We start from the raw sequence: 26,397 nt of genomic DNA, 5'->3' as shown, positions 1-26,397 counted from the left end.
CAGGAGTTTTCATCATTATCTTTTAGCATTCTGTAAATATCCTTTCTGTATTCTTTAGTATGGTATAGTATTCTGTAATATAATACAGTATCATAAAATAATAAATTAGCCTTGTGAGAACATGGAATCAGATTAATCACTCCTGCCTTCATCAGGGCACCCCACAAATACAACAGCTGGGTTTCTCTAAAAACAGGGAGCAAAGCACCAAGAACCCCACTAAGCCTGTAGTGGGGTGGTGGATTGGGTGAGCAGCCTCTGTTTAGGGGAAGGCAATGGGGTTTCTGTGCTCAGATCTGTGCCCCAACGCTCTGCCTGGGCTGACAGGAGCAGAGCCCCCGTGTGCAGCAGCCTGCAAAGAGCTGCAGCACCAGCACAGCCCCTGACACATCCCAGAGCTTCCCTGGGAGGAGGGAGCCTCGTGGGTCCCTTCCAACTCGGCAGATTCTGTCATTTTCTGGCTGATTCTGTGATTGATTCTGTGATTCTCTGATCGATTCTGTGATTCTATGACTCTGTGGTTTATTCTGTGATTCTGTGATTGATCCCGTGATTCTGCGACTGATTCTGTGACTGGTTCTGTGATTCTGTGACTGATTCTGTGATTCCATTATTGACTCCCTGACACTGATAGATTTTGTGATTGATTCTGTGACTCTGTGGTTCTGTGATTGACTCTGTGATTGATTCTGTGGTTCTGCGATTGATTCTCTGACTCTGATAGATTTTGTGATTGATTCTGTAACTTTCTGGTTCTGTGGTTAATTCTGTGACTCTGTGGTTGATTCTGTGGCTCTGTAATTCATTCTGTGACTCTGACAGATTTTGTGATTGATTCTGTGGTTCTGTGATCCTCCCTCACTCCCAGCAAAGCTGAGCCCTGACCCTGCACCCAGCAGGGCCACAAGGACCCATCCCATCACCCAGGATCCATTGATATCCCCCAGCTTTCCCTCCCAGCCAAGCCCCAGACCCCAAACCCCCTGAGGAGCCCCAGACCCCACAACCTGCAGTGTCCAGGGAACATCCCCTCCTCAGAACTGAGCTCTAAAACCGTTCCCAGCTCCTGCCAGGGCACCACAGCCAGAATCCCTGTCCCACACAGGCAGTGCCAGCCCTGGGCTGGCTGTGAGAGCCGTGTCATGTGTAAATAAACACAGAAATTCATCTGCAGCACACCCTGAACGCACACAAAGAGCCCCAGCTGCCTCAGCCAGGGAGGCACCGACGTTACGTCACCCACGGCCAGGACTCAACCAGGAGCAGATGGCTGCTCCTCCTGCAAGGAATTAGGAGCTTTTTGGGAGCCTGCCCAGAGGAAGGAGGTGTGGGCAGCCTCTCCGAGCTGCCTCTCACACCAAACTCTGTGTCTGCCCTGGAATCTCCCGCATAAGCCCAGCCTGGATCAGTTTGGGTTTGACACTGGGAGCTGGAGGGTCTGGACAAGGTTTAGGACATACCATGTCCAGGTGTGACACTCAGCCCATACCATGTCCAGGTGAGACACTCAGCCCACACCATGTCCAGGTGAGACACTCAGCCCAGACCATGTCATGTCCCTTCAGGTGTGACACTCAGCCCAGACCATGTCCATGCAGGTGAGACACTCAGCCCACACCATGTCCAGGTGTGACACAGCCCACACCATGTCATGTCCATTTAGGTGTGACACTCAGCCCTGACCATGTCCAGGGGTGACACACAGCCCACACCATATCCAGGTGTGACACTCAGCCCTGACCATGTCCAGGTGTGACACTCAGCCCTGACCATGTCCATTTAGGTGTGACACTCAGCCCACACCATGTCCATGCAGGTGAGACACTCAGCTCACACCATATCCAGGTGTGACACAGCCCAGACCATGTCCCTTCAGATGTGACACTCAGCCCACACCATGTCCAGGTGTGACACAGCCCACACCATGTCATGTCCATGCAGGTGTGACACTCAGCCCAGACTGTCCCCCTTCCCGTGGGAATGATGTTTGTGTGCTCCAGCTCAGCTCCTGGGAGCTGCTCTGATCCCAAGGCTGCAGGATGATCCATTCCACCTCGCTGGAAAATCTCCCCCTAAGGAACAGCACTTGAAACCCTTCCCCACTCCAGAGTTTAAATTGGATGATTTCCACCTACTGAGGTGCAGAAAATAGAGGTGAAAGCAGCTCTGGCATCTTTCTGTGCTCTGTGGTGGCACAGGGGACATGGGCTGCGAGTGCCAGAGCCAGCTCAGAGCTGGGCCTGGATCTGCAGGGAAAGAGGCTTTAGGAAATGAGGCTTGTGCAGAAGTTTTGGGGTTTTTATTTGGTCTAATCTGGAGGGATCTCGTGGGGATGCAGCCAAACATCAGCTCTGCACTCCAGCTTCCAAAACATTTTGAAGGCAGGGATCCTGGGAACAGCTGGGAAGCTTGGGCTGGAAGTTTTCAAATAATCCAGCACGAGACAGACTTAAAACAGAGAGAGACTTTTCAATCCAAGCTCCAGGGAGAGCTCAGAGCCCCTGCCAGGGCCTGAAGGGGCTCCAGGAGAGCTGGAGAGGGACTGGGGACAAGGGATGGAGGGACAGGACACAGGGAATGACTCCCACTGCCAGAGGGCAGGGATGGATGGGATATTGGGAGTTGGGAATTGTTCCCTGTGAGGGTGGGCAGGCCCTGGCACAGGGTGCCCAGAGCAGCTGTGGCTGCCCCTGGATCCCTGGCAGTGCCTAAGGCCAGGCTGGGCAGGGCTGGGAGCAGCCTGGGACAGTGGGAGGTGTCCCTGCCGTGGCAGGGGTGGCACTGATGGGCTTTAATGTCTCTTCCAACCCAAAACATTCTGGGATTCTATGAAAGCAACCTAAGAAAGGATAACAGAGCAGGCTGCCATGGTGGGGCAGCCTTCAAGGGTAGCTCTTTATCAAAGGTGTTTATTCTCCCCGTTTCCCACTCTCCCAAGTTTTCTTCAGGGATGCATGGCCCATCTCCTGTTGTGGGAAGTGGTGGCAGTGCCTGGCCATGCCCTGACCCTCAGGCTCCCTTCAGTACCAGCCCTTCCTTTTTCAGGAAAATAGTGTCAGGCCAGGTAGAAATTATTTTCCAATCCTAATTTATTATTTCTCAGATGGATGATAAAATCCTAAAGCTCTGGTGCCTGTTGTGAGCACCATGAGCATCTGTGCAACAGGAAAGCAAAAAAAAAACCAACCTGGAAATGATGACTTTGATAACCCAGATATCAGATATGTGCCTGGCACAGATGTGGCTCAGTGGGAGAAGAATCGATGCTGATTCAACTGAAACAACAGCTGCTCACTTCCAAAAATACCTGTAAAAACCCACGGTCACCTCCCAAGTCTTCCCATGCTCTCAGATCCCGATTTTACCCTCAATTGAAGATGAATAAATTCTATTATAGCATCTTTCTGGTTTGCAACAGGGATTTGAGACTTAACTTCAGGATAACTGGTAGAGCAGCTGCTGTTCTTGTTCCCTGGGGCCATTTCCAGGCTGGAATTCCCAAAGCAGCCAAGCCAGAGGCACCTGGGTGTACCAGGGTCAATGCAAGGGGGGTACAAGAGAAGGGATCAAGAGAAAGTATTTGAGGGAAAGCAGGAACCCACCTCCTCCCTATTCCCAGATTAAAGGATTTTAGGGAAAAGGGTCCTTCATCCAGCAGAAAACGCTGGAAAATGATGCCCAGCAAACACAGAGTTCACATCAGGAAATCCTTCAAACCGATCTGAAGCACAAACCCAGGCAGGATTTTTCCTCCTGCCACGAAGGAGCTCAGGGATGAAAGCTGGGTTGTGAAAATCTCCTGGTGGGCTCTGTCTGGGCTTCCCAGCACCCCTGAGAGCCCCCAGGGTTGGGTTTTCCATGCCCTGCCCTCAGGGGGAGGCTCCCAGCTGCTCTCTGTGCTGGGGGCACAGGCAGTGACCCCTGTGTTTATCCCACTTTAAATGCACAATTTAGGCTCTTGTCAAGGGGAAAAAAATTGGTAATTCCATATAATTGCCTAATTAAGGACGTCCTGACACTCCACAGAATGGAGGGTCAAATGGAAACGGCACAAAGAGTACAAATCTGGGATTTCTGGAGTTGTAAGAAGCTGGACTTGGAACTAGTTAAGATTATCAGCATCACAAACATGATTAAAGAAAAATAAATATATTTATAAAAAGATATATAAACCACACGCAATTATACATAGACAGCACTGATACAACACAATTTATATCTAATTTTCCATATTTTCATCAGGTTCAATGTTTCATTTACCAAGTTCATGTGCACATTCCCAAAAGACCCCAGATTTGAGCACCTTGCCCAATGCTGGATATGACATTTTGGAATCTCAGGCCTCCAGCAGGATAATTTCCTGCAAACCTACTTTTCCCAAAACCTCAAGAAAGAAATGCCATCTGCAGGAGCCAAGCCCTGCATTTCCGGATGCATCCCTTAATTAAGCAGACTTAATTGGACGACTCCAGCTTTAATTAATGGCAAATTGTTTGTGCGCTTTCCTTTCTGGATCTCATTCCCAGATGGGATTTTCTGGGTTGATTTGGGGGAGTTTTGTGCTTTGCAGAGTGGGGTTGCAACTATCATTTATGGCATTTCCTGAGGGAAAAGTGGCTCCCAGGAGCTCGGGGGCTGCTGGGCTCCCACTGAGCCAAGGAGCTCCTCACATTCCCCTCCTTGTGAACCAGAGCAGCCAGGAATGGTGGGGGGAGCCCAGGGATGGAGGGACAGGACCCAGGGAATGGCTCCCACTGCCAGAGGGCAGGGCTGGATGGGATATTGGGAATTGGGAATTGTTCCCTGTGAGGGTGGGCAGGCCCTGGCACAGGGTGCCCAGAGCAGCTGTGGCTGCCCCTGGATCCCTGGCAGTGCCCAAGGCCAGGCTGGGCAGGGCTGGAGCAGCCTGGGACAGTGGGAGGTGTCCCTGCCATGGTTGGGGAGAACCAAGCTGAGCTCTGAGTCCCTTCCGACCCAAACCAGTTTAGGATTCTGTGATTCCGTGATGTGAGACACCCAAGAAGCCACACACAAATCCCAGCAATCCCCCTGCTCTGTCCCGCGGAGAGGGACCCGTCCAGGCACCTCTGTGACACAGGGACCTCCAAAAAGCTCCATCCCTGCCGGCCCCAACAGCTCACGGGGGACGCCTCTCTCTCGCCATGGGCAGAACCTTTTTGCCCCATAACATTTTTGGCCGGGAGGGGCACCTGGGGAGTCCCTTCCACCCGAACCGCCAGGAGCCGCCGCCGCCGCATCCCCGGGGTTCCCGGCCGAGCCATTTCCCCCTTCCCCGCATCCTCCTGGGGGTCCAAGCCGAGCCCCCCATCCTTTCCCCGCTGATCCCGAGTGCCCCGGCCGAGCCCCCTCCCCTTTCCCCGTTCCCCCCTCGGCCGTGCCGGGCTCCCAGCGCATCCCTTGGGGACCGCCCGCATACCTGCCCGGGATGTCCCCGCCGCCTCCCAGCCCCGCTGAGCCCCCCCGGGACCCCCCGGACCCCCCCGGCCGCCGGCCGTACCTGAGTCCAGCCCGGAGCCCGGCTCGGAGGCCGCCGGGCACAGGGAGAGGGCCCAGAGCAGCGCCAGCCCCAGCGCCCCGCCGCGCATCGCGCCCGCCGCATCCCGGCCCCGCCGCATCCCGGCCCGGCCCCGCCGCCGGGACAGGCCCGGGACAGGCACGGCCCCGGCCCCCGCCCCCGCCCCCGGGCCGGCCCCCGCCCTGCCCCGCACCGCCCGGGCCCGCATCGCCCCCTCCCCGAACCCCGCCGAGCCGGGGATGAGCGGTTTGGGGTTTGGGGTTTGGGGTCCGCCTTCCCCCCCCCCACCCCGTGCGGGTGACAGACGGACGGACAGACAGACGGACACAGCCCAGACACGCGCACGCGGCTGTGCCTCCAGGGACACCTCCGGGGGTTCTGCAGGGGCTGCCGACAGCCCCTCCTGCGCTGGTTTGCCCTCCGCAGGTAAAGGAGCCGTCCCACATCCTCCCATCCGCAAAAACTCACTGCGAGTGTTTCTCGGGGTGCTTCACCCCCACCCCCGGCCGTGCCCGGCTCCCCCTGGGGGTAGCGGCAAAGCAGCTCCTGCCCTGGCATTCTGGGGTGATTGAGGCTCCCCAGCGCTCCAGTGAGAGCTGCACTGGGCATAACCCCTCTGTCCTCAGGGTCTGGGCCAGTCCAGCCCCTTACTGGGACCATAGGAGGTAAATGTGAGCCAGGCCAGGTCCTCCCCAGCCACACCACCCTCCCAATGGGAGATATTTGCAGCTCACCCCAAAAAAGAGAACCCCACAGCAGACCCCACCTGCTCAGCTCTCCAGTGTCCCCCATTTGTGTGACAAAGCCCTGGGTGCTCACAGATCCTCTGGGGGGTTTTGGCTCAGGTCCATAGGGAAGGCAGGCTCATTCCCAATCCATGATCATATTTTCCCTGCAGCAATCATGCAGAGACACAAAAGACTTGGGAACCTTCAGCAGGAGACAGGCAGCCAAACTGCAGCTGGACATCCCTGACAGAGAGCAGGAGATGCTCAGGAGTGACACCCAGCTGTCATTTTGCTGATGTGTGCCACACCGTGGCATAGGGAAAGAAATTCTGGAATCCCCACCTGAAATCCTGCTTGAGACATGAGCCAAGCTCAATGCTGTGCCACCTCTCTGTGCCCCTTCCCAGGTGCTTCCCCTGCCACACTGGCTCGGCTTGCTGGGGAAATGAAGGTCAGAGACACTCCAGGAGCTTTTGCTTTGCCATGGAGAGGATTTTATTTGTCAAGAACACGTGACACAGGTTTGCCTTTCCTTCCAGAATCTCACTGATTGATTCCCTCGGCTGCGAGCATCTGTCCCAGCAGCACATGTCCCATCCCTTGGCACCCCACCCCTGGGGGACCTGTGGGACTCTGCCCTCTGCTCCTTGCACATCCCACCAGGTCTGGTTTAGGTGGATCACCTGCAGAACCAGATCTGGTTTAGGTGGATCACCTGCAGAATCGGGTCTGGTTTCCATGGATCACCTGCAGAATCAGGTCTGGTTTTGGTGGATCACCTGCAGAACCAGGTCTGGTTTCCATGGATCACCTGCAGAATCAGGTCTGGTTTTGGTGGACCACTAGCAGACCCAGGTCTTTTTTAGGTGGATCACCTGCAGAACCAGGTCTGGTTTTGGTGGACCACTAGCAGAACCAGGTCTGGTTTTGGTGAATCACCTGCAGAACCAGGTCTGGTTTCCGTGGATCACCTGCAGAACCAGGTCTGGTTTAGGTGGATCACCTGCAGAACCAGGTCTGGTTTTGGTGAATCACCTGCAGAACCAGGTCTGGTTTTGGTGGATCACCTGCAGAACCAGGTCTGGTTTAGGTGGATCACCTGCAGAACCAGGTCTTTCCAACACTCTCCAACCCATGAGGAGGAAAATCCCCTTGTCAGATTCCCAGGATTCCTGTGCCACAGTCCTCTCTCAGCTCAGCATCCTCTTTTTAACCACCCTCTCATCTGCTGTATCCAGTGACACAACCACATCCACGCCCTCCTCAGCCCTCAGAGAGAAAATTCAGGTTTCCACCCCTGTGGGTGTGCATGAGGAGCTGGACAAGGACCACACCTCCTCCTGCTCCTCCTCTGTGTGTGCTGGGCAGAAAAAAAGGCTGCCATAACCCGAGAAATAATGAAAACAGACACAGACAAAGCCAGGGCTGGGATATTCTGTTTCAGAGCAACGACAGAAAGTGGAGGTGAGGCTAAAATGAATAAACTCCCGTTATTTGCTTTGAATTAACAGCTCTGCTCCACCAGCTTGTTCCTGCCTCCCTCCTTGGGTGGAGGGGTTCCATTTTGGATTTCCATCCCTTCTCTCAGGGTTGGTTTGCTCAGATTTCTGTTCTCCTGCTGACTCACCCACCCAAACTTCACTCCCAAATATCTGCACACCCTTCTCAGAGCCCCCAGTGCATGAATTGCTGCCAGCCCTCAGTCCCCAAACCTTCCAGCATTTCTCTTACTGCTCTGCCCTTTAAATTCTCCCCAAGGGAATTCCCTGCTAGGGAGATGCTAAATTCCCAGTGACCCCTCCTCACTGGGATCCTATTAAAAACCTATGGTTGTAAAATAATCCTGCACACCCCAGTGACTTCAAACATAAAAGAAGACACAGAACGACCTTAACCTTGTCTTCACTTGACCCTGGGCAATTTAGTCCTTTTCAAGGGTCTCAAGTGACTTTTTTTTTTTAATCAAAAATGCAAAATTTGCCTCTTCTCCAAAATATTTTGGAATGTGCTGAGTGACAGCGTTGAGTGGAGGTTTGTTATCACCATCAGGCACTTTGTGAAAACGGTGTTTTCACAGCCTGGAAAATATCAGGAGATCTGCTTAGGCTTGATAAAGAGGGATGAATACACTGGGATGAGTAATCTGTCACCTTGGAGGGGATGTAGGAGTCTGTGGGTGCTGTCTGAAATGTGGCTGGAATGAGGAATCAGCAGATGATCCCAGCTTTTCATGCTCCAGGGAATAAAAAAAGCCAAATTCCCTGAGCATCTTGAACTCAGGTGTGCCTGAATTTTCTGCATCCCAAGACAAATGTTCCAGGGAATGACTCTCAAGCCTTTTGAATCAGTGTTTTTTCTATTTTTTTCTGTTTCCCTAGAAAGTAGAAAAAGCCTGAAAATGCTACCCCCTAATGGCACAACCGGGTGTGGGGTGCTGGCCTAGGAAAAGCTGATCCAGGTTTTATCCACAGGGAGTGAAGGGAATGGAAACTGTGTTGTCTCTGCTAGAAAGATGTGCCCCTGGGGGGGCAAACACTCTGACAGCAAAACCTTCCACCAGGAATGGGATGAGAAACAAAAATAACGCCATTTTTGGGATTCAGCTGAACTCAAAGCCAGAGGTTCCAGCTGCAGCATCTCAGGTGTGGGAGTGTGGGATCAGGGACCCTGCCTGTCCCAGCTCCCTCAGCCCAGGGCTCAGGCAGGCCCTGGAGAAGCTGATGGATTCATTGCTGCCTTGCACCCAAAGAGCACAAGTGGAATAAGGAGAAGGAAAGGAAAAAAAAATTCTTTAAAAGGGCAGAGAGTCATCAAAAGGATTTTAGGATTTAAAAACTCATACGGGGTTGTAAAGTGGGTTTGGAGGTCTCTGTGATCCAGGTGTGAAGGGGAGAGGTGCTCCCCAAGCAGATTGCAGCTTCCCAGGTGGTTGTGGTGAAGCAAATCCTGCAGGGTATCCTCAGTGGTTGGGGTGGACACTGATTCCCAAATCCTCCACTTCAAACCTTCCCTTGGACCCTGCTCAGAAATCTCCATTTCATGTTTATTTGGGATATTTCAGAAAATAAAAATGGTACCCTTCAGTGTCATCCAGCCAAGAACCCCAAACCCAGCACAGACCAGGCTGCAAGCCAAGGAAGGTTCTCCTGCCCCAACCCTTGCTAACCATGAACTGTGTGACCTGAAGCCAAACATCTCCTTCCCAAGCTCCAGCCTGACCTGGAGATCAGGGGCTTGAGGACGCTTTCCTTTAACTCCACACCAAATCTCAGGTGGGACCTTGGGTGGTCTCATCACAGAAAAGACAACAAAAGAGAGAAGAGTCAAGACCTCGTGCTCTAAAAAGTTCTCTACAGCATCCAAGAATTTCTGGAGTCCTTGGTGTTGTGTGACACCACAAGACCCTGAGAAGGAGGAACACAGTGGATTTCTGTCCCTGGAAAGGAGTGAGGGGGATTCTCCAGTTATAAAGAGAAATGAGAAGTTCTTTCCTTCTGTCCCAACAGCCCTTGGGTTTTTCTATTCAGTGCAAGCCTTGGAAGTACAAACTTCCGATTAATTCCACAAGTATGATTAAGATTAACTCTGTTTTCTCCAGGTGCTGCAGCAGGGCCTGTAACAGACTCTGACACCAATCCAGCCCCTCAGGCTGCTGACTTCTGAGGGAGCCCGAGGAACACCTGCAGGGAGTGGGGCCAGGGTTCAGTCAGGATTGGAGCCAAAGGAAGCCACACATGAAACAGTCTGGGTTGGGTTTAGGGTTATACCCTTGAAAGGTTTTAGAGTCCAACCCTTCTGGGACGAGCAGGGGCACCTTCTGCTTGTGCAGAGCCACATCCAACCTGACCGGGAATGCTTCCAGGGATGGGGCATCCACAGCTCCTCTGGGCAACCTGTGCCAGCGTTTTACAGGAGAAACTTCCCTCTGTTAAAAGCCTGGCAGGAATCAATCCCTTCTGGGGGATTTTAACCCTCAGATTTACAGTTCTGCTGCCTGTTGGACTCCAAGAACTGCGATCTCCATGCTGGATCCACACCACAAATTTCCAAACAGCTCCCTACTCAAACCAAGCATCTGTGAAGCCTCTATGGACAAAAAAAACCCCACAGATGTGGCCAATTCCTGGCAAAATGCCAGTGTGGAATGCAGTTTCTCCCGGGCTGTCACTCCTGGAGGTGGGCAAGCCCTCGGGGCCGGCCCTCAGCGCCTCCCGCTCAGCAGGCACACCGCACACACCGTCTGGGAATTGCTCAGGTTGGTTTTTTTTTGCTAAGTTTTTATTTTAATTCAAGGACTTTGCTTCATACAAAATGGAATTGTAGAAACAACTGCAGAATTCAAAGTTTGGCTGATAAATATTACTCAGGCAGCAAACTAGGCAATCACAGAACCTTTTTTTTTTTCTCAATTTTTTTCTCCCTTATTTTTTTTTTGGGTAAAGTTCCACTTGTGTTGCATGGTTGGAACTTTGATCGTTTTTCACACTGTTTTTTAAATATAAAGTTTTGCAACAAACCCCCAAATTTATATCAAATATAATTAAAAATTAACAACTGATGAATACATTGTATCAAAAAAGTACGAAGATAAACATTTTCCATGCACATACTTTTTATAGATATGTATATATGTATATATATTACATGCAAACATTACTTATTCAAAGTACAGCCACTACGAGACTGGTTCTGGATGCAGAAAACTGATCGGTGCAATTCAAGTTTGGCAACTCACTATGAGGATTCTTGGAAAGATGGAGAGACAGCAGAGAGGCTGTAAAAAAATGTCAGGAAAGGGTTATGGATAATTGTGGTCAGGCTTGTCTGTCACTGTCATCGACCCCTACGAGGCGGGTGGAGGATTTGGACAACTTGAGATTCTTCTTCGTGTTCTGCCTATGAATTGGGGTGACCCAAAACTGTTAGTGCAGGGCTGGGGGGTTGAGGATGGAAAATGGGAGAGGAAAAGGGGGAAAAGACAGAATTATTCCGTACAGAAAGACATCTCTGTTGCTTTCCAGTGTGGGTACAGTGTTTGCATGCACGGGCAGAGAGATGGTGTTGTCCCTTCCCCTCGACTTCCTGGAGTAAAATAGGAACGTTCCCTTGGAAAATTTCAAATAAGGTGTTTGTGCCTTCATTTCAGGAAAATGTATAAAACATTTGGTCACAATCGCGCTGAAGCCTGAAACAGGAAAATCCAGCAGCTAAAGCTAGAGATGGATGAAGGTCTTGGAGTGGTGGTGGGGTGGGTGTGTGTCCGGACGTGTCATCTGGTTGCATAGCCCTCCGTTTGGGAATGCCAGGAATGCCAGCCGTGACCTCTGGCTACCACACTGCCTTTATTCCGAGTGCACACGAGTACAGAGACAGAGATACAGACAGGAGTTATCCTTTAGCAGAATCCAGGGATGAGATCGGCCAGAGATTGCTACTGAACAGAACAAAATTAAAACAAAACACCGGAGGGAACAAAACCGGGTTGAGTTTCCTCAAGAGAAGAGCTACAGGAGATGTGAAGAACCACCCTAGAGCAGACTGCTCCTGCCTGAGGCTGACAGACTTTGCTGAGAGCATGAGAGACCTCCTGAGCATTTTGGTGGTATCTGATCCCCTCCAAGCAACCCAGGGACGGAACAGATCGCCAGGGCCAGCGGGATTTCCACCCACCCCGTGCGACTGCCGCGCCTGGCGAAGTTCCACAGGTCTGGGGCCTGGTAGATCCTCTGAAAAAATTCACCTCTCCAACCCTATCCTCTATCCTAGCGGCGCTTTTAGGGATGTGCTCAGCACCTCCCACCCTTCCTCCTTTCACCTTTTAACCTCTCCACATCCTCTGGCTGCCCTGTGCCCCAAACCAGCCCGACAAGGGCTCAGCAGAGCCCTGGGCAGGAGGTCCTGGCCGGGCTTTGCCCCCAGCCTCCCTCCCCGCCAGCACAGCGTGTTTGCCCTTTTCCCAGGCTCACAGTGCAGGAATCCACACGGGCACAAAAGAAAGAAACCAGCCAACACAAAAGTCGTTGCAAGAACGCAGAAATCTCATCCCTGAGAATCAGAGTTAGAGGTTTGGATTATTATTATTATTATTATTATCATCACTTTTTTTTTTTAAACCTTCTCCTATCAGGCAATAAAAACAACTCACTCCAACTGCCCTCCACACCAGTGATGCATGGCCAGAGCTCTCTCAGCTGGCCTGTGGGAGATGCTGCTCCTCCTGCAGGAGCACCCCTGCAGATGCTGCCCTTTCCCACCTGCATTTCCTCCACTGGGCAATGAGACAAGGCCGGCTTTGTTTGCTGCAATCACTCCCCTCTCACCCATAAAATTATATCTATATATATATATATATTTATATTTCTATATTCTAACCAAAAATAAAATAAAATAAAATAAAAGGCCAACCAAACCCAAACCAAGCCCAAAGCACGTTTGCCTTCCCCACTGGAAGCTCCCAGCCTGGGGCACAGTGCCCCCAGGGCCCCTCCAGGCTCCGGCTGCTCGGCCCCACACCCTCTGCCCTCCCCACGCTCGCCCAAGCTCTGATGCCTCGAAGCAAGAGGTTGCATCGTCACTGTGAAAGATTTCAAAGGTTAGGCACTTAGTAGTGAACAACTGGAGCATTCGGTAGAAACGGTGGGACCTGGAATGACAATTGGACTAATTCTCTACAGAAAGAGGAAATTTTTTTCTTTTTTTTTTTTTTGGTTTTTTTTTTACTGTACAATTTACAAAAATGCACACAATGAAAAGTTAAAGTTCTATCTAATAGCTTGATATAAAACCAATAACATTTCTTCTTCTCAACCCTACGCTTTTTTTTTTCCTCTTTTTGTTCGGGTTGTTCTTTTTTTGTGGACTTTTTTTTTTTTAAGTTGTTTTTTGCTAAATCAAGCTTATATTGTAAACAAGACAAAACAGTGAGGGTGTGTTGCAGTCAACAGGAGAGAGGGATGGATTGAAAAGTCTCAGCAGCAAGGAAACAGTCCTTACAAAGGAGCTCTCTTGTGGCTTTACCGTGTGTCAGTGTGAAGGACCCAATGTGGTGAGTGACATTAGAGACCCCCAGGGCAGTGGTGTCACAGCAGGGTCAGCTCGGGGGTGGCACCAGCTCTGCCCTAAAGGATTGCAGTGGCTGAACATCAAGTCCCAAAGGACTGTCCTTTGTTCTGGGCTGTGTTTCTCCTCTCCCAGTTTCTTGGGTGCATCTCTTCCTTCTCAGCGCTCAACGAGACAAAATGCGGGGGGCGCGCGTTGTTCGCGCGAGTCCCTTTGCGACCCCCGGCTCCCGCCCTGGCAGGGGGGAATTATGATGGTAAATTAATTAAGAAATAGCCCAACAAAACTGCGCCAATCATGAGAAGGACCCACAGTTCTGCTTTTCCACCGTGGAAGGTGAGGATCGCTCTTCTCCCGGCTCCTGGCCTCCGCGGCCGGGTTGGCGCCTGGTGCGTGTCTCGGGACTAGACAAGGCAGTGGGGAGGGGGCAGTGAGGGATGTGCTCCTCTCGCTGCCTTCCCCAGAAGGAGGGAGCCTTCTTCCTCCATCTGTCTAGTGCAAAACAAAAACAAATCAAAAAGGAAAAAAACTAAAGAACAACAGAGGAGAGAGAGGCTGCAGGGGCATCTCCGGCCCCAGGCGCTGAGCAGTCCTCAGGGCTGCCCCGCCGGCCACCTCTGGCCCCGGGCCCCCACGGGAGCTCCCAGCCCTCCAGATGATAAAACTCATCCTTATTAAACACGCACACCTCGCAGGGTTCCGCCGAGCCGCTAGCACCAGTCATCCTCATCGGCTTCGTGGTAGTAACTGCGTCCTCTGGCGCCGGGGCCCGTGTTGAGCCCCAGCGTGTAGTGGTACCCGTTGGGCACGCGGCGGATTTGGTGCGACTGCGAGGTCAGCGAGGAGACGTAGGAAGTCCTTGAGGAGCGGCCCGAGTTGGTGGCCACGGCCTCCTCGAAGGTGAGCGTGTCCTCGGGCGCGGCGCGCTGCGGGCTGTCGGCGGCATCGTCGCGGTGGCCCAGGTAGGGGTCGGAGCCGATGCGGGCCACGGCGGGCGGGGGCGGCTGCTGCTCCCCCCGCAGCAGCGCGTTGTGCTCGGACAGCCCGCGGCTCAGGCGGCCCGGGGAGAACGTGGGGGTTTGGAAAGTGGTGAAGTGCACGGGCGAGGAGTTAGCGGTCTTGTAAGTGATGCTGGGGCGTGGGGTCAGTGGAGTCTGTGGGAGCTGCCTCCGACCCCGGCAGGGGGTACTAGCACCAGATGTCGACAGCAAGGGGCTCCCATTAACTGAACCACTGCCCTACATCAAAATTGGAACAGAGCAAATCAAAAAATAAAAAAAGGGAAACACCGGACAAACACAAAGGCAGGCAGGTATCAAACAGAAGGAGAAGCAACAGAAGGCGGAGACGAGTCACAAGAGGAAAGAAAAGCAAAAAAAGAGAGAGTTTAGACAAGCACAGTCGGGGCGGGAGGTTCTCGAGAGATAATTCAACACGAGATGTGAAGAGCTGGAGAGTTCAAGTCTGGGAGCAGTAGGAACAGAGAGGGGCAGAGCATCGGTAGGACGCAAACTGGCACACGGCTCCAACAGAGGGGACACTGCCCAGGGGAGGCACCCACAGCATACAGGGCTCGACATGCGCCTTACCTGGCCTGGGAGCAGCTCAAAAACCTGAGTTATTGGGGATTTTTATGAATTATTGTTGGTTTTTTTACAGTTTTGCTTTGGGGTGGGTTTGTGCAGAACTTCACCCTACAATTGTGCGTGTTGGGTTTGTGGGAGATGACCCTGCCCACAGGAGGGGGTTGGAAAGAGATGAGCTTTAAGGCCCCCTCCAAATCAAACCATTTTAGGACTCCATTAATCTATTTCTGTTGCCAAAACTGGATTATGGGTTACTATTATTATTATTATTATTATTATTATTATTATTATTATTATTATTATTATTATTATTATTATTATGTTATTATTCTTACGGATTCTGCATGGAAGGAGGGTCTGGGTGACTGTTTTTTGCAAGTTGGGAATGAAATGCCTTTGGATTAAATAGCCAATTTCTGAAAAAATAACAACCAAAAGCTTTTTGGACAGGCTTTAACAAGTCCCTTTAACAGAAATGCATTCACATTCTTCTCTTTAATATTATACATTTGATTTTGGAGTGGTAGAAGGGTCTGGCAGCTTCCTGGGTTACTAATAATGTCTTGTGAGAGTGAACTAAGCTGCAGTAATTTACACAAATGCCATGAGTGAGAGGAAAGGGCCTGTCTTCCCATTTCTGTTTACATTCTCCCAAGGCAGGACATGAGTGCATTGAACAATCCCCCAGCCTTTCCCAACCTAACATTTTGAGACCAGACCTTTAAGTTTTAAAGAGCGCCTTTTCCTTCCTATCAACTCGTCAGGCTGTCAGTCACTGCTTGCTCTGCCCTGCCTGGCTCTCCCAGTGACCAGGAACATTCCAGCATCATGAGGAAGCTGTCCAGCTTCTCCCAAGGGCCTGAGCACCTCACAATTACAAAAGGAAAACTAAATTTTAGCCTGGAGAAGAGGAAGCTCAGGGAGGAACCTTTTGGTTTCTCTAACTCCCTGACAGAAGCATGGAGCCGGGTGGGGGTCAGGCTCTGCTCCCATGTAAGAGGAAACAAACAGCCTCAAGTTGTGCCAGGGGAGGTTCAGGCTGGACATCAGCAGGAATTTCTTCCTGGAAAGGGTGGACAGGCATAATAATGGGCTGCCTAGGGAGGTTTGGAGTTCCCATCCCCAGAGATGTCCAAGGAAGGCCTGGACATGGCACTGTGGGCTGGTGACAAGGTGGGGATTGGGCACAGCTTGGACTTGGAGGGTTTTTCCAGCCTTGGTGTGAAGCTCCAAGCAGGACCCCAATAGCTTTATCTGCAACTGCCTGACCTTCCTTGCCCGTTCCACCTCCTCTAATTTAAACAAAACATGGCAAAGGTGCACAACCCCCTGGCAGAGCTCAGGGCTGTTTCCCCACGCTGCCTCTCCTCACCTGTCTGTGTGGGCCGTGCTCTGGGCCCCCGTTGGGCGAGGTGGGCCTGCTCTGGTCAGCAGATTTGGGCTGGGCACGGTCCCGGCTGCCGTAGCGGTCGCAGGAGTAGAAGCGCTGCTTTTCGGAGGAGGAGGAGGAGTGCTGCTTCCTCTCCTGGGAGCGACCACGCTCCTGCTTCTTGTCCTTGGAAGAAGACTCTCCAGACTGGGCTACTGAAAGGAGAACGTTGGGTAGGGGGTCACCAGTGTGTTGAGACATAAACTTGAAAGAATTTAGAGATTTTAGAGGTGCTAAGATTTTAGTTAGAGATAAGCTTTATTGGAGTTAATTAAAATAAATGGGTAGGCCTTGATGGAGTTAAGAGTTAGTAGTTAACTTAATAATTGATTGCTTGTGAACACAATGTTTGACTAGCTGGGTTTATAATGAAGAATATAGAAACTGATAAATAGCATTTAGGAACATAAGACAATTGTGGCGTTCTCTGTTCTGAAACCAATTGAAGATGGGGAGTAGGAGTCTTACCAAGGGTTCATTTGTCATATTTGCATTGAAAAGAGGAACAGCAGCTGCCTCTTCTTCCACTGGATCTTCAGAGGAAGAATACATCCTTCTCTACAGATTCCCCTTGCTCCAACAGAACCACCCCTGACACTGCAGGAGGGCTGCAGCCACATTTCCAATGGCACTGCCACCAACACCCTGACCCACAGGGTGTCAGGCTGGGTTCTGACTCTGTCAGTGTTGTTCAGTGCACTGCATTGTTTATTTTATCCTTTTATTTTTTTCTTCCCTATTAAAGAACTGTTATTTTCTGCTCCTGTATTTTTGCCTGAGAGCCCCTTAATTTAAAATTTATAGCAATTGGGAGGGGTGGGGTGGGATTATATTTCCCATTTCAGGGGAGGCTCCTGCCTTCCTTAGCAGACACTTGTCTTTCCAAACCAAGACAGTTTTCTACAAGAATGCAAACATCAGAAGGCTCAGAAAAATCTTTGAAAATCAGGGTGACAGCAAATCACTCACCAGCTTGTCCATCAGCCATGTGATGGGCGGCCCTATCCAAGGACTTCTGCTTCTTCTCCTTGCGCCGGTGGCAGCGGTGGTGGTGGTGGTGGTGGCCCTGCTCTGGTGGCATGCGCTCCAGGGAGTACTCGTAGAGGTGCATGGCGTGAGGACGCTGCGGGGCCAGCGTGGAGACCGAGCGCTTCATGGGGCTGGTGTCCGGGATGGGCTGCGGGGAACACGGAGCGACATGGAGCGCGGTGAGGGAAGGAGCCGCGCCCCGCTCGGCTGCCTGCTTCCCAGCATGGAGGGGGTTAAACAGCCAGAGAAAGGGGCAAGGAGAGAAATGGTTAACTGGAGACAAACTGGAGTGGGAAGGAGGGTTTGTGGGATGTGGACTGAGTGTGAAATTTGGGGAGGGAATAGGATCTCCCAGTGCCAATCCATGGGGAGCGCACACAGGCAGCACTGCACAGCACACCCAGCGGGGAGCTCAGCAGGGACACGGGGCAGAGCAGCAGCCAAGCACCTCACAAGGGGAATTTTTCAACACCAGGGGCACCCACAGCTGCTCCAGGGCCTGCATCCCAAAGCAGCTCCAGAGAGGAAAGCAGGTAGCATTGCTGAGCACCACACAGAGGGGGAGAAAAATCAGGAATCAGGGGAGGTACAGGCCAAGCCACCAGGAAACTCCTTCTACTTCCCTGCACTGAACACAACATTTAAACTTCTCTTGTCCCATCATCATTTAAACATTTAAACTTCTCTTGTCCCATCATCACTCCCTGAAGCCCTTTGCCTGGGGCAAGGATAGTGTGTACATCCTGCAATCCCACCAGGACATCTCCAGAAAGGAATACCTGGGTTTGCTATTGCTGTTTTTAAAACATTTGTGTCCAAACATCTGGGCACTGAGAGCTGTAACAGCACTGCTGGACACCCTCCCTGTGCCAGGGGCAGCTCCAGACCCTGTTCCCTTCCCTTTAGGTACAAAACCTGACAAAGGTTCTGCAGAGCCCCAGACAAGTGTCCTGCAGGACAGCTCCTCTCACAGCCTCTACCCAGGGATAAAGCTCAGAAAACAGGGACAATTCCCACATTTCCTTCTCTGCTGGCCTCTGGCTGGCTCTGTGTGGAGACAACAGCTCATCCATCCTCTGGATGCTTCCCTGAGTCTGTCACTGCACCCCAGCCGTGTGCCAGAGGAGAGATCTCAGAGCACAGTGTTCCAGCTTGACAGTGGAATTCAGGATGTTCCCCAGTCCCTCAGCCTTACACTTGTTCGAATTCCCAATCCAATAACTCCCTCCAACACCAGCTCTCAGGGAACATTTACTCTGCTCACTGTAACCTTTCCTAAGACCTCTGTATTATTTTTCCTGTCTGCTCTCTTTTGTTTGCTTATCCTGAAATCCAGATCTCTGCTTCCCTTGTGATATTTACCCAAGGCAAAGCCAATGGTTTCATAGTTCTGCTCGTTATTTTAAGTGGAAAAACCACTCTCCCTCCATTTGAGGGCGGATTTTCCGGGGTGTAAAGGCACCACTGGCCAGTCACCCACATTTTGGTGCTTCCCACTGAAGGGCAGTTGGGATCCTGGTGCTGGAAGGTTTATCAGAGGCACAAGGCTGGGATGAGGGAGCCCAGCAGAGCTTTTGGTGTGGCTCTGGAAGCACCAATTCCATCAGCAGGACCATGTTAATGTCACCTCTTGTGGCCCTCATCTGTGTGGACAAGAAATTATACTCAGGAGCTTCCTATCTGTCCTTGTTTAGTGCTGAGCCTGCATCTGGAGGAAGGAAGGAGGGCTGTAAACTAGACAGTCTGATGGGCAAAAATGTGGGAAGTGAAAGTATTTCCCACTAAGAAACACATCCAGATTTTCAAAATCCATACAGGGCTGCCAGAAAGAAAGCAACAGAAAAAAACCAACCAACCAACCAAAACCAAAACAAACCAAAACAAACAAACAAAAAACAAAACAAAACAAAAAAAAAAACCAAAAAGAAAAAAACAAAAAGAAAAAACCAAACCAAAAACGCAAACAAAAAAACCCCATCAAAAATCAAAAAAAAAAATCCCCACCAACAACAGAAAAACCCTGCATAGATTGACAAGAAATGAACATTTCTTTTTGGGCTTTGGTCCTGCATCCACACTTATTCCAGGGACAGAAATCCCACTGACACAAATCAGTGGCAAAGCAATCAATCCTTTTTCCATAAATTCTGGCAAGGCTCTTGTTATGGGAGGCACAGGCCTCAAAAAAAGCCTCAGGAGACAGCATGCACCCCTGCAGAGAGCTCCTAATTGCTTCTTCATTACCAATCTGAGTGTTTTCACTGCCTAAATTCCAGAGCAGAGCAACGAGGCATGAAAATAAACAAATCAAAAAACAAAAAAAGCAACCCACCCAGCCAAGCCCTGCTAGCAGAGCGAAGCATGCGACCAGGACAGAGAGAAAAGTGGGAAAAGAAAGAGCGTCTGTGCCGGAGCGACTCCAGATGAGAGGGGAGAAAAGTCAAGGGTTAAAGGAAGGTTAATTAACTCTAAAGGTGAATTTAATAGGATACAATTTAGTGCAAACTACATACTGCCAGGTAACTCCCAGGTGACCGTGCTTTGCTCCTCTGCAAACAATTCGGACAAGGTGAGGGACATTATTGGAAGTAGCCCCACAGTACAGCCAGTGTCAGACATCAGATGTGCAGCAGACACCATGACGACCAGGGAGGGAGGTGATGAGGGCAGGACAGCAAAGAGGGAGGGTGCAAACACAGGAGGAGGGGTTTTGTTAAATAAGTGGAACATAAAAGAGAGAGACAAACAGAAAGGGAGGCATCCAGGAACAGAAAGCGTTGCAAATAAGAGTTAGAAAGAACTCAAAAGTTTGGGGAGGGGCAGAGCAGCACATGAGAGGGAGGGTGGGGGGTGTGGAGGGGGAGACACACACAGAAAGGACATCAGTTATTCACCCAAGCTACAACCACTGAACATTGTATTATAAATGAGGTTAGACCTGAGATTCCGGGCCTGATTCACACCCAGGTGTAGCACGAGGGGCAGTGACACCCCGGGGACACAAGCCATGCTTCTGTCAGGGACACTCCTGCAATATCTGACTGCCATGGAGAGGAGCTTCCCAAGGGAAGGCTCTGCCAGCTGCACTGCCAAGGAAAGAGGAGGCTACCTGCGGTCTAGGAAAAAGGACAATTTCTGGGAAGGAGAAAAAGCTTTGCTTTGTGAGCTGTTGCTTTTATTAAGCACAGTGAGGAGTGATAATTCTGAGAATCACATGGCTCACACAAAGGTCAGGAGCCAGGCTGGAAATCCTCTGCCTGGCAAGGGGCACCTCCAGCAGTTTGGCACAATTCCATCTGTTGGAGCTATTGCTGTGTGTGCACAACACAGGGTTTCACTTTGTGGTGCAGCAAATCCTTCACATTCTGCTCCTCAGGGAGAGCCACAGAAACAGCCCAAGGTGTGGGAATCCACAAAATGAGATGGTTTTGGGAAAGCTGCAAAAGGCAGCCCCAGAGGCAGCAGAATTGTGATTAGAGCTAAGCAGTAGCCATGAGATTGGTCAGCAGAAAAATTATTTAAAAAGAAGAAAAGCAAGAACAAATAGAACAATGGTCTGTGTGTTAACGCTTGTCTAGAATAACTCCCTAAGCTAAAGAAAAGTTTATCTAGCAAGATATTAGGAAGTTTGAAGCTTGATAATGGAACTCTGTGCATTGTGTTTTAAGGCTCACAAGCAGGTACTGTATTTGAAATAAGCAGGCATTGTTTTAACCAAAGGTATGTGTGCTTATAGTGGTTGGATAGAACTACTGTCAATGTGCTTTTGCTTTGTATGATTGGTCAAAAAACTTTTAAAGGAAGTTGTAACATTGAGTTCTTTTTCTGCTGCCTGGGATGTGAGCTGGTGGCATCTTCCCATTGTCATAACCATGTAATGAGACTGATGCTGGAAAATAAAACAGCTCAAGGCACGTTCCCAGCAGCCCTGTCCTGTTTGTGATTTGTACAGACCCCAGCTGGCGATACAAGGCCAGGCTGCTCCCTCCTGGCTGTGTGAATCAGGCCCTGGGAATGAGGCAGGACACGAGTGGTGAGATGCTGTGACACAGGAGACAGGATGGTGGCTGGGCAGCACTGGGGACAAACAGCAGCAAATGTGTGAAATGGCCAGAAATGATCTGTGACATCCTACACACTAAGCAGTGCCCACAAGCTGATGTGAAAGTCAACTCCAGTGAGGAGATTTCTTTGAAAAATAAGTTAAATAAATCAACAAGGGAAATCCTCAACACCAGATTAGTGGCCAAGGTCACAGTACAGGAAAATACAGGGAGCACACTCAGTGTTCCAGTGCAGCTCCCTGGTAGTCCCTGTGCCTGCTGCGTCCACCTGTGTGTGTCACAGCACATTGCAGCTTTCTGGAAGGATAGGGTGCAGGAACATGGCTTGGCTGGCTGGAAAAACAACACACAGCTAATGGGAACACAGCCTGAATGGCCTTGTCCCCAAATAGTGACACTGACACTGTTGGGTGGCCCAGCCAGAGGGACCATCCTGGGCTGCTTTGTGCTGCTAGCAGGGAGGAGTAAAACTGGGGACAGTGCTGTGACTGCACAGGACATCTGCCACACCCTGCAGAGAATCACTGCAGGGAATCCCTGCCACACCCTGCAGGAAATCCCCCAGCCACACCCTGCAGGGAATCCCTGCCCACACCCCGCAGGGAATCCTGGCCACACCCTGCAGGGAATCCCTGGCCACACCCTGCAGGGAATCCCTGCCCACACCCCGCAGGGAATCCCCCAGCCACACCCTGCAGGGAATCCCTGCCCACACCCTGCAGGGAATGCCTGCCACACACCCCACAGGGAATCCCTGCCCACACCCTGCAGGGAATGCCTGCCACACCCTGCAGGGAATGCCTGCCACACCCTGCAGGGAATCCTGGCCACACCCTGCAGGGAATCCCTGCCCACACCCCGCAGGGAATCCCTGCCCACACCCCGCAGGGAATCCCGGCTACACCCTGCAGGGAATCCCCCAGCCACACCCTGCAGGGAATCCCTGCCCACACCCTGCAGGGAATCCCTGCCCACACCCTGCAGAGAATCCCTGGCCACACCCTGCAGGGAATCCCTGGCCACACCCTGCAGGGAATCCTGGCCACGCCCTGCAGGGAATCCCCCAGTCACACCCTGCAGGGAATCCCTGCCACACCCTGCAGACAACCCCACTGCTATCCCAGAACAAGGCCTGGATTCCGGTCTCCACATCTTTTAGCACCAATATTCCCAAGCCAGCTCCAGCCCATGACAAGCAGAGAGAAGATGCTGAGACCTTGGCCTGCTCTCAGTCTCCCACCATCACATCCCCACCTCTCTCTCACCTGGGTTTCAGCAGCCAGGCGTGGCATGGAGGCTGCACGGCCCTGGCTCTCCAGGCCTGGCTGGGGCTCTCCGTTGGCAACTGTGGGGCTGATCTCCTTCATTTCTACCACCTGAACAAAACATGGAATGGTTTCAGTAGCAAGAACATGTCAGCTTTGAAGCCACCATCAGCTTCCTGAAGTTTGATTGGACTGGGAAGAGATGCTGGTGTGGCAAAGAGAACAACTGAAGAGCTGTGGAGTGTTGAAGTAGAAAAATGATAAAGAAAAGCCTCCTAAAATCAGGCCTGCTCTGGCTGGTCTGTCACTTCATCTAAGTCAAGCCAGCACTGTGCAAGTTCCCATGTGAAAGCAATCCTGGCGTCAGCAATTCATTAGCATAACAATCTGTTCCTGGGTTAAAACTGTTTTTATACAGTTTTATAACATTTTTATACTGTTCTATAACAGTTTTTATACTGTTAGATAGAAAAATGAAAACTATCTCTCACAAAGAACTTTTCCTGCACGTGCACACCAACGGTTTGAGTGACCAATCCATACAGAATAACAACTTGTTACTGACCAATAAGTAATTGGTAAGAAAGCTCCTGACCAATGGAAATGACACTGAGATCTGTAGAACTGAATAAAAAGGAGTTCTGTGAATAAATAAGGGTTTTTTTTCCACCATGAAGAAAATTGAGTCCCATGTGATTTATTCCCACAGTGGGGTGCCCAGGTTACTCTGTCCTCAGCCAGGACACCCCACAAGCAGTGGGATGAGCTCTTCCACCAGCCAGGAGCCCCAGCTGTGACCTTGAAACCCCTCAGGTCATTCTGACCATTCAAACCCCTCACCTGATTTGGCACAATGGGATTGGGAAATGGGAAGAGAGAGCCTGAGGTAACCCATGGCAGCAAGACAGAATCCCAGGAAAAGCATGTCCAGATTGGCTGTGGGAGCTGCCAGGTTTGGGCTTTCTCCACAATGCTCAAGCAAACAAGAGACAGAACAGTGCTTGCCTCAAGGGACAGCTCTACCAAATGCAGGTCCCCCTGCCTTCACCTGGATATTCTAAACACTTTCTAAAATTTCTGAAAATCCACCATGGCTCTAAAATCTCCTGCACCTCACCCTGTCTTCACCTGCTTTTTCTAAACATTTGCTAAAATTTCTTAAATTCTACCACACCTCTAAAATGTCCTGCATCTCATCCCATCTTCACATAATCATTTTCTTAAATTCTGGAGTTCTTACATTCTAAACATTTTCTTAAATTTCTGGAGTTCTACCACACCTTTAAAATCTCCTGCATCTCACCCCGTCTTCACCTGATTTTTTAAACATTTTCCTAATTTTCTCGAGTTCTCCCACAGCTCTAAAACCTGCTCCTCCCCCTTGCCCCATTTGCTCACCCTCTCGATGGGGATCTCCTCGGAGTGGCCTCGCTCAAAAGCTGGGCTCCTGGTTTCATAGAACACGTCCTGGGTGCGCTGGGTCCCCCAAGAACTGGACTCTTTGATCCCTCCCTCTGGGGGTGGCCTGTCCAAAGAAAAAAAAAAGGGGAAAAGATTCATCCTTTTGCAAAGAGATTTTGCTAAATTTGGCAAATCAAACTTGAGCACCCTTTGGGGTTTCACGTGTGCAAATCAGTTGCAGGATGGGCACAGTGGTTGGTGAAGCTTTAAGGTGCTCTGGGTTTTTCTCCTGTAGAGCCTGAAGATCCCATGAGAACAAAGAAATCAAACCAACTATGATTTTTTTTTTCAATAATTAAGGAAAACAACTTCTGCCACTTAAATCCTTCCAGACAATGAAGAATTTGGGAGTTCAGGCTGATTTTGTGTGCAGGACCAGCTGGACACTGGCCAAACACCTCAACCATGCTGAAGTCCCTTCAGCTGTCAAGTCTGGTGTTTGTTTCCCCATCAGGATTATTTGGGATGTTTAAACCTCAGCTGTCTGTCGCTAAAAATACACAATGTTCATGATTCAGAGGAAAATCACCTGCAGAGCAGGAAATGGAGAATTGATTATGGATCACTGTCACCAGTGTTTGGAAAGCTCTCCATGAAGGGATCATTTTCCCAACAAGATAAATTGAGCATGGCAAGCTCTTGCTGTTGCCCAGTGCAACAGGCTTGAGGGCTGAATTTATTCCCAAGGAATCTTTGGCCTCCCAAAACCTCATTTCCGGGGTTTGCTTGGTTCTTTTGCAACAGTCCCAAATTCCTGTGAGCAAACTCACCCTGGGCAACTCCCAGCGAGGATTCATGAAGAAAACACCAAGATCCCAACACCACCAGCACTGGGATAACCACAGCAGGAGCAGAGCCACCACATGAATTGTCCCAGCCATGGTGTGAAGGGGCTGCTGGCTTTGGTGTCACCAGAGCAGCAGTGGTGGATGGGGTGACCCTGAGGTGTGGTGGCTCTGGAGGGGCTCAGGGGTGACCCCAAGCTTTGGTGGCACTGGAGGGGCTCAGGGGTGACCCCGAGGTTTGGTGGCTCAGGGGTGACCCCAAGGGTGGCTCTGGAGGGACTCAGGGGTGACCCCAAGGGGGGCTCTGGAGGGAGGTCAGGGGTGACCCCGAGGTGTGGTGGCTCTGGAGGGACTCAGGGGTGACCCCAAGGGTGGCTCTGGAGGGAGGTCAGGGGTGACCCCAAGGGGGGCTCTGGAGGGAGGTCACGGGTGATCCTGAGGTGTGGTGGCTCAGGGGTGACCCCAAGGGTGGCTCTGGAGGGGCTCAGGGGTGACCCCGAGGTGTGGTGGCTCTGGAGGGAGGTCAGGGGTGATCCTGAGGTGTGGTGGCCCAGGGGTGACCCCAAGGGTGGCTCTGGAGGGCTCAGGGGTACTCACAGGGCTCCCCCGTTGTTGAGGGAGGCCGAGCTCTTCTGGCGCAGGAAGGCCTTGGCGTTGCTGAAGGCCACGGGCTGCGTCTGCTCCAGGGTGGCCTTCAAGGGGTGGAACAGGGACACTGGCCCGGGCTGCCAAGCACAAGGGAGAGGTGTCAGAGCTGGGATGGGCTGCAGGGCTTTTCTTACTCTGTGAAAAGTCCACTTTGCCACCCTGGGACAGCAGAAAGGCCACGCTGGCCTGGGCACAGCAGGGAGAGGCTCTGAGGGACACCTGATACAAGTCAAGCCCTGCTGCAATCCCTCTTCCCTCTGAATGCTCTCCCAAATCCTGCTGCAATTCCCCTTTCCTCCTGAATGTTCTCCCAAGCCCTGCTGCAATCCCTCTTCCCTCTGAATGCTCTCCCAACTCCTGCTGCAATCCCTTTCCCCCAAAATGCTCTCCCCCAGTCCTGCTGCAATCCCTTTTCCTCCTGAATGCTCTCCCCAGCCCTGCTGCAAATACCTTTCCCTCCAAATGTTCTCCCCAGTCCTTCTGCAATCCTCTTTCCCTCCAAATTTCTCCCAAGCCCTGCTGCAATCACCTTTCCCTCCAAATCTTCTCCCAAGCCCTGCTGCAATCACCTTTCCCTCCAAATCTTCTCCCCAGTTCTTTTTCAATCCCCTTTCCCTCTGAATGCTCTCCCCATCACCAGAGCACAGCAGTGAGTTTCCCCAAGGATGTAGCCAGAGGGGCAGTGCAATTCCAGTGGCTCTGGATGGATCTGGTGGAGCCATCCAGGTGTGGGACAGATCTCCACCCTGTGCTGGAGATCAGCTGCATGCTCATCCTAAAAACAACAGCTGTTTGTCCTACTGGAAG

At 51.3% G+C, this 26,397-nt stretch overlaps 2 protein-coding genes across 13 annotated transcripts in view; both read right to left on the bottom strand.

The window, feature by feature from the left end:
- COL27A1 (collagen type XXVII alpha 1 chain) overlaps positions 1 to 6,443 on the bottom strand; it is a 90,420-nt gene extending 83,977 nt beyond the window's left edge. For 4 of the 5 annotated variants that reach the window (XM_058038100.1, XM_058038102.1, XM_058038101.1 and 1 more), the window contains exon 1: positions 5,519 to 5,611. In XM_058038100.1, the coding sequence (XP_057894083.1) occupies positions 5,519 to 5,606 (88 nt within the window). In that variant the 5' untranslated portion in view covers positions 5,607 to 5,611. Of the gene's footprint in view, positions 1 to 5,518; positions 5,612 to 6,302 lie in introns of those variants that run through there. The other variant, XM_058038103.1, reaches the window with a different exon arrangement.
- A 319-nt stretch (positions 6,444 to 6,762) lies between these two features.
- The window catches only part of CACNA1B (calcium voltage-gated channel subunit alpha1 B), a 324,524-nt gene continuing 304,889 nt past the window's right edge, over positions 6,763 to 26,397 (bottom strand). For 4 of the 8 annotated variants that reach the window (XM_058038142.1, XM_058038144.1, XM_058038146.1 and 1 more), the window contains 6 exons: positions 25,540 to 25,667; positions 24,095 to 24,221; positions 22,697 to 22,807; positions 17,308 to 17,515; positions 16,282 to 16,493; positions 6,763 to 14,561 (listed from right to left, as the gene is read on the bottom strand). In XM_058038142.1, coding sequence (XP_057894125.1) covers positions 14,034 to 14,561; positions 16,282 to 16,493; positions 17,308 to 17,515; positions 22,697 to 22,807; positions 24,095 to 24,221; positions 25,540 to 25,667 — 1,314 coding nt within the window. In that variant the 3' untranslated portion in view covers positions 6,763 to 14,033. The remainder of the gene's footprint in view (positions 14,562 to 16,281; positions 16,494 to 17,307; positions 17,516 to 22,696; positions 22,808 to 24,094; positions 24,222 to 25,539; positions 25,668 to 26,397) is intronic. The other 4 variants (XR_009115431.1, XR_009115432.1, XM_058038143.1 and 1 more) reach the window with 4 other exon arrangements.

This window comes from Melospiza georgiana, chromosome 20 (genome assembly GCF_028018845.1).
Source record: "Melospiza georgiana isolate bMelGeo1 chromosome 20, bMelGeo1.pri, whole genome shotgun sequence".
In the NCBI taxonomy this organism is placed as follows: domain Eukaryota; kingdom Metazoa; phylum Chordata; class Aves; order Passeriformes; family Passerellidae; genus Melospiza; species Melospiza georgiana.
Note: the sequence above shows the minus strand (reverse complement) of the source record. Positions and strands in the feature narration are given on the sequence as shown.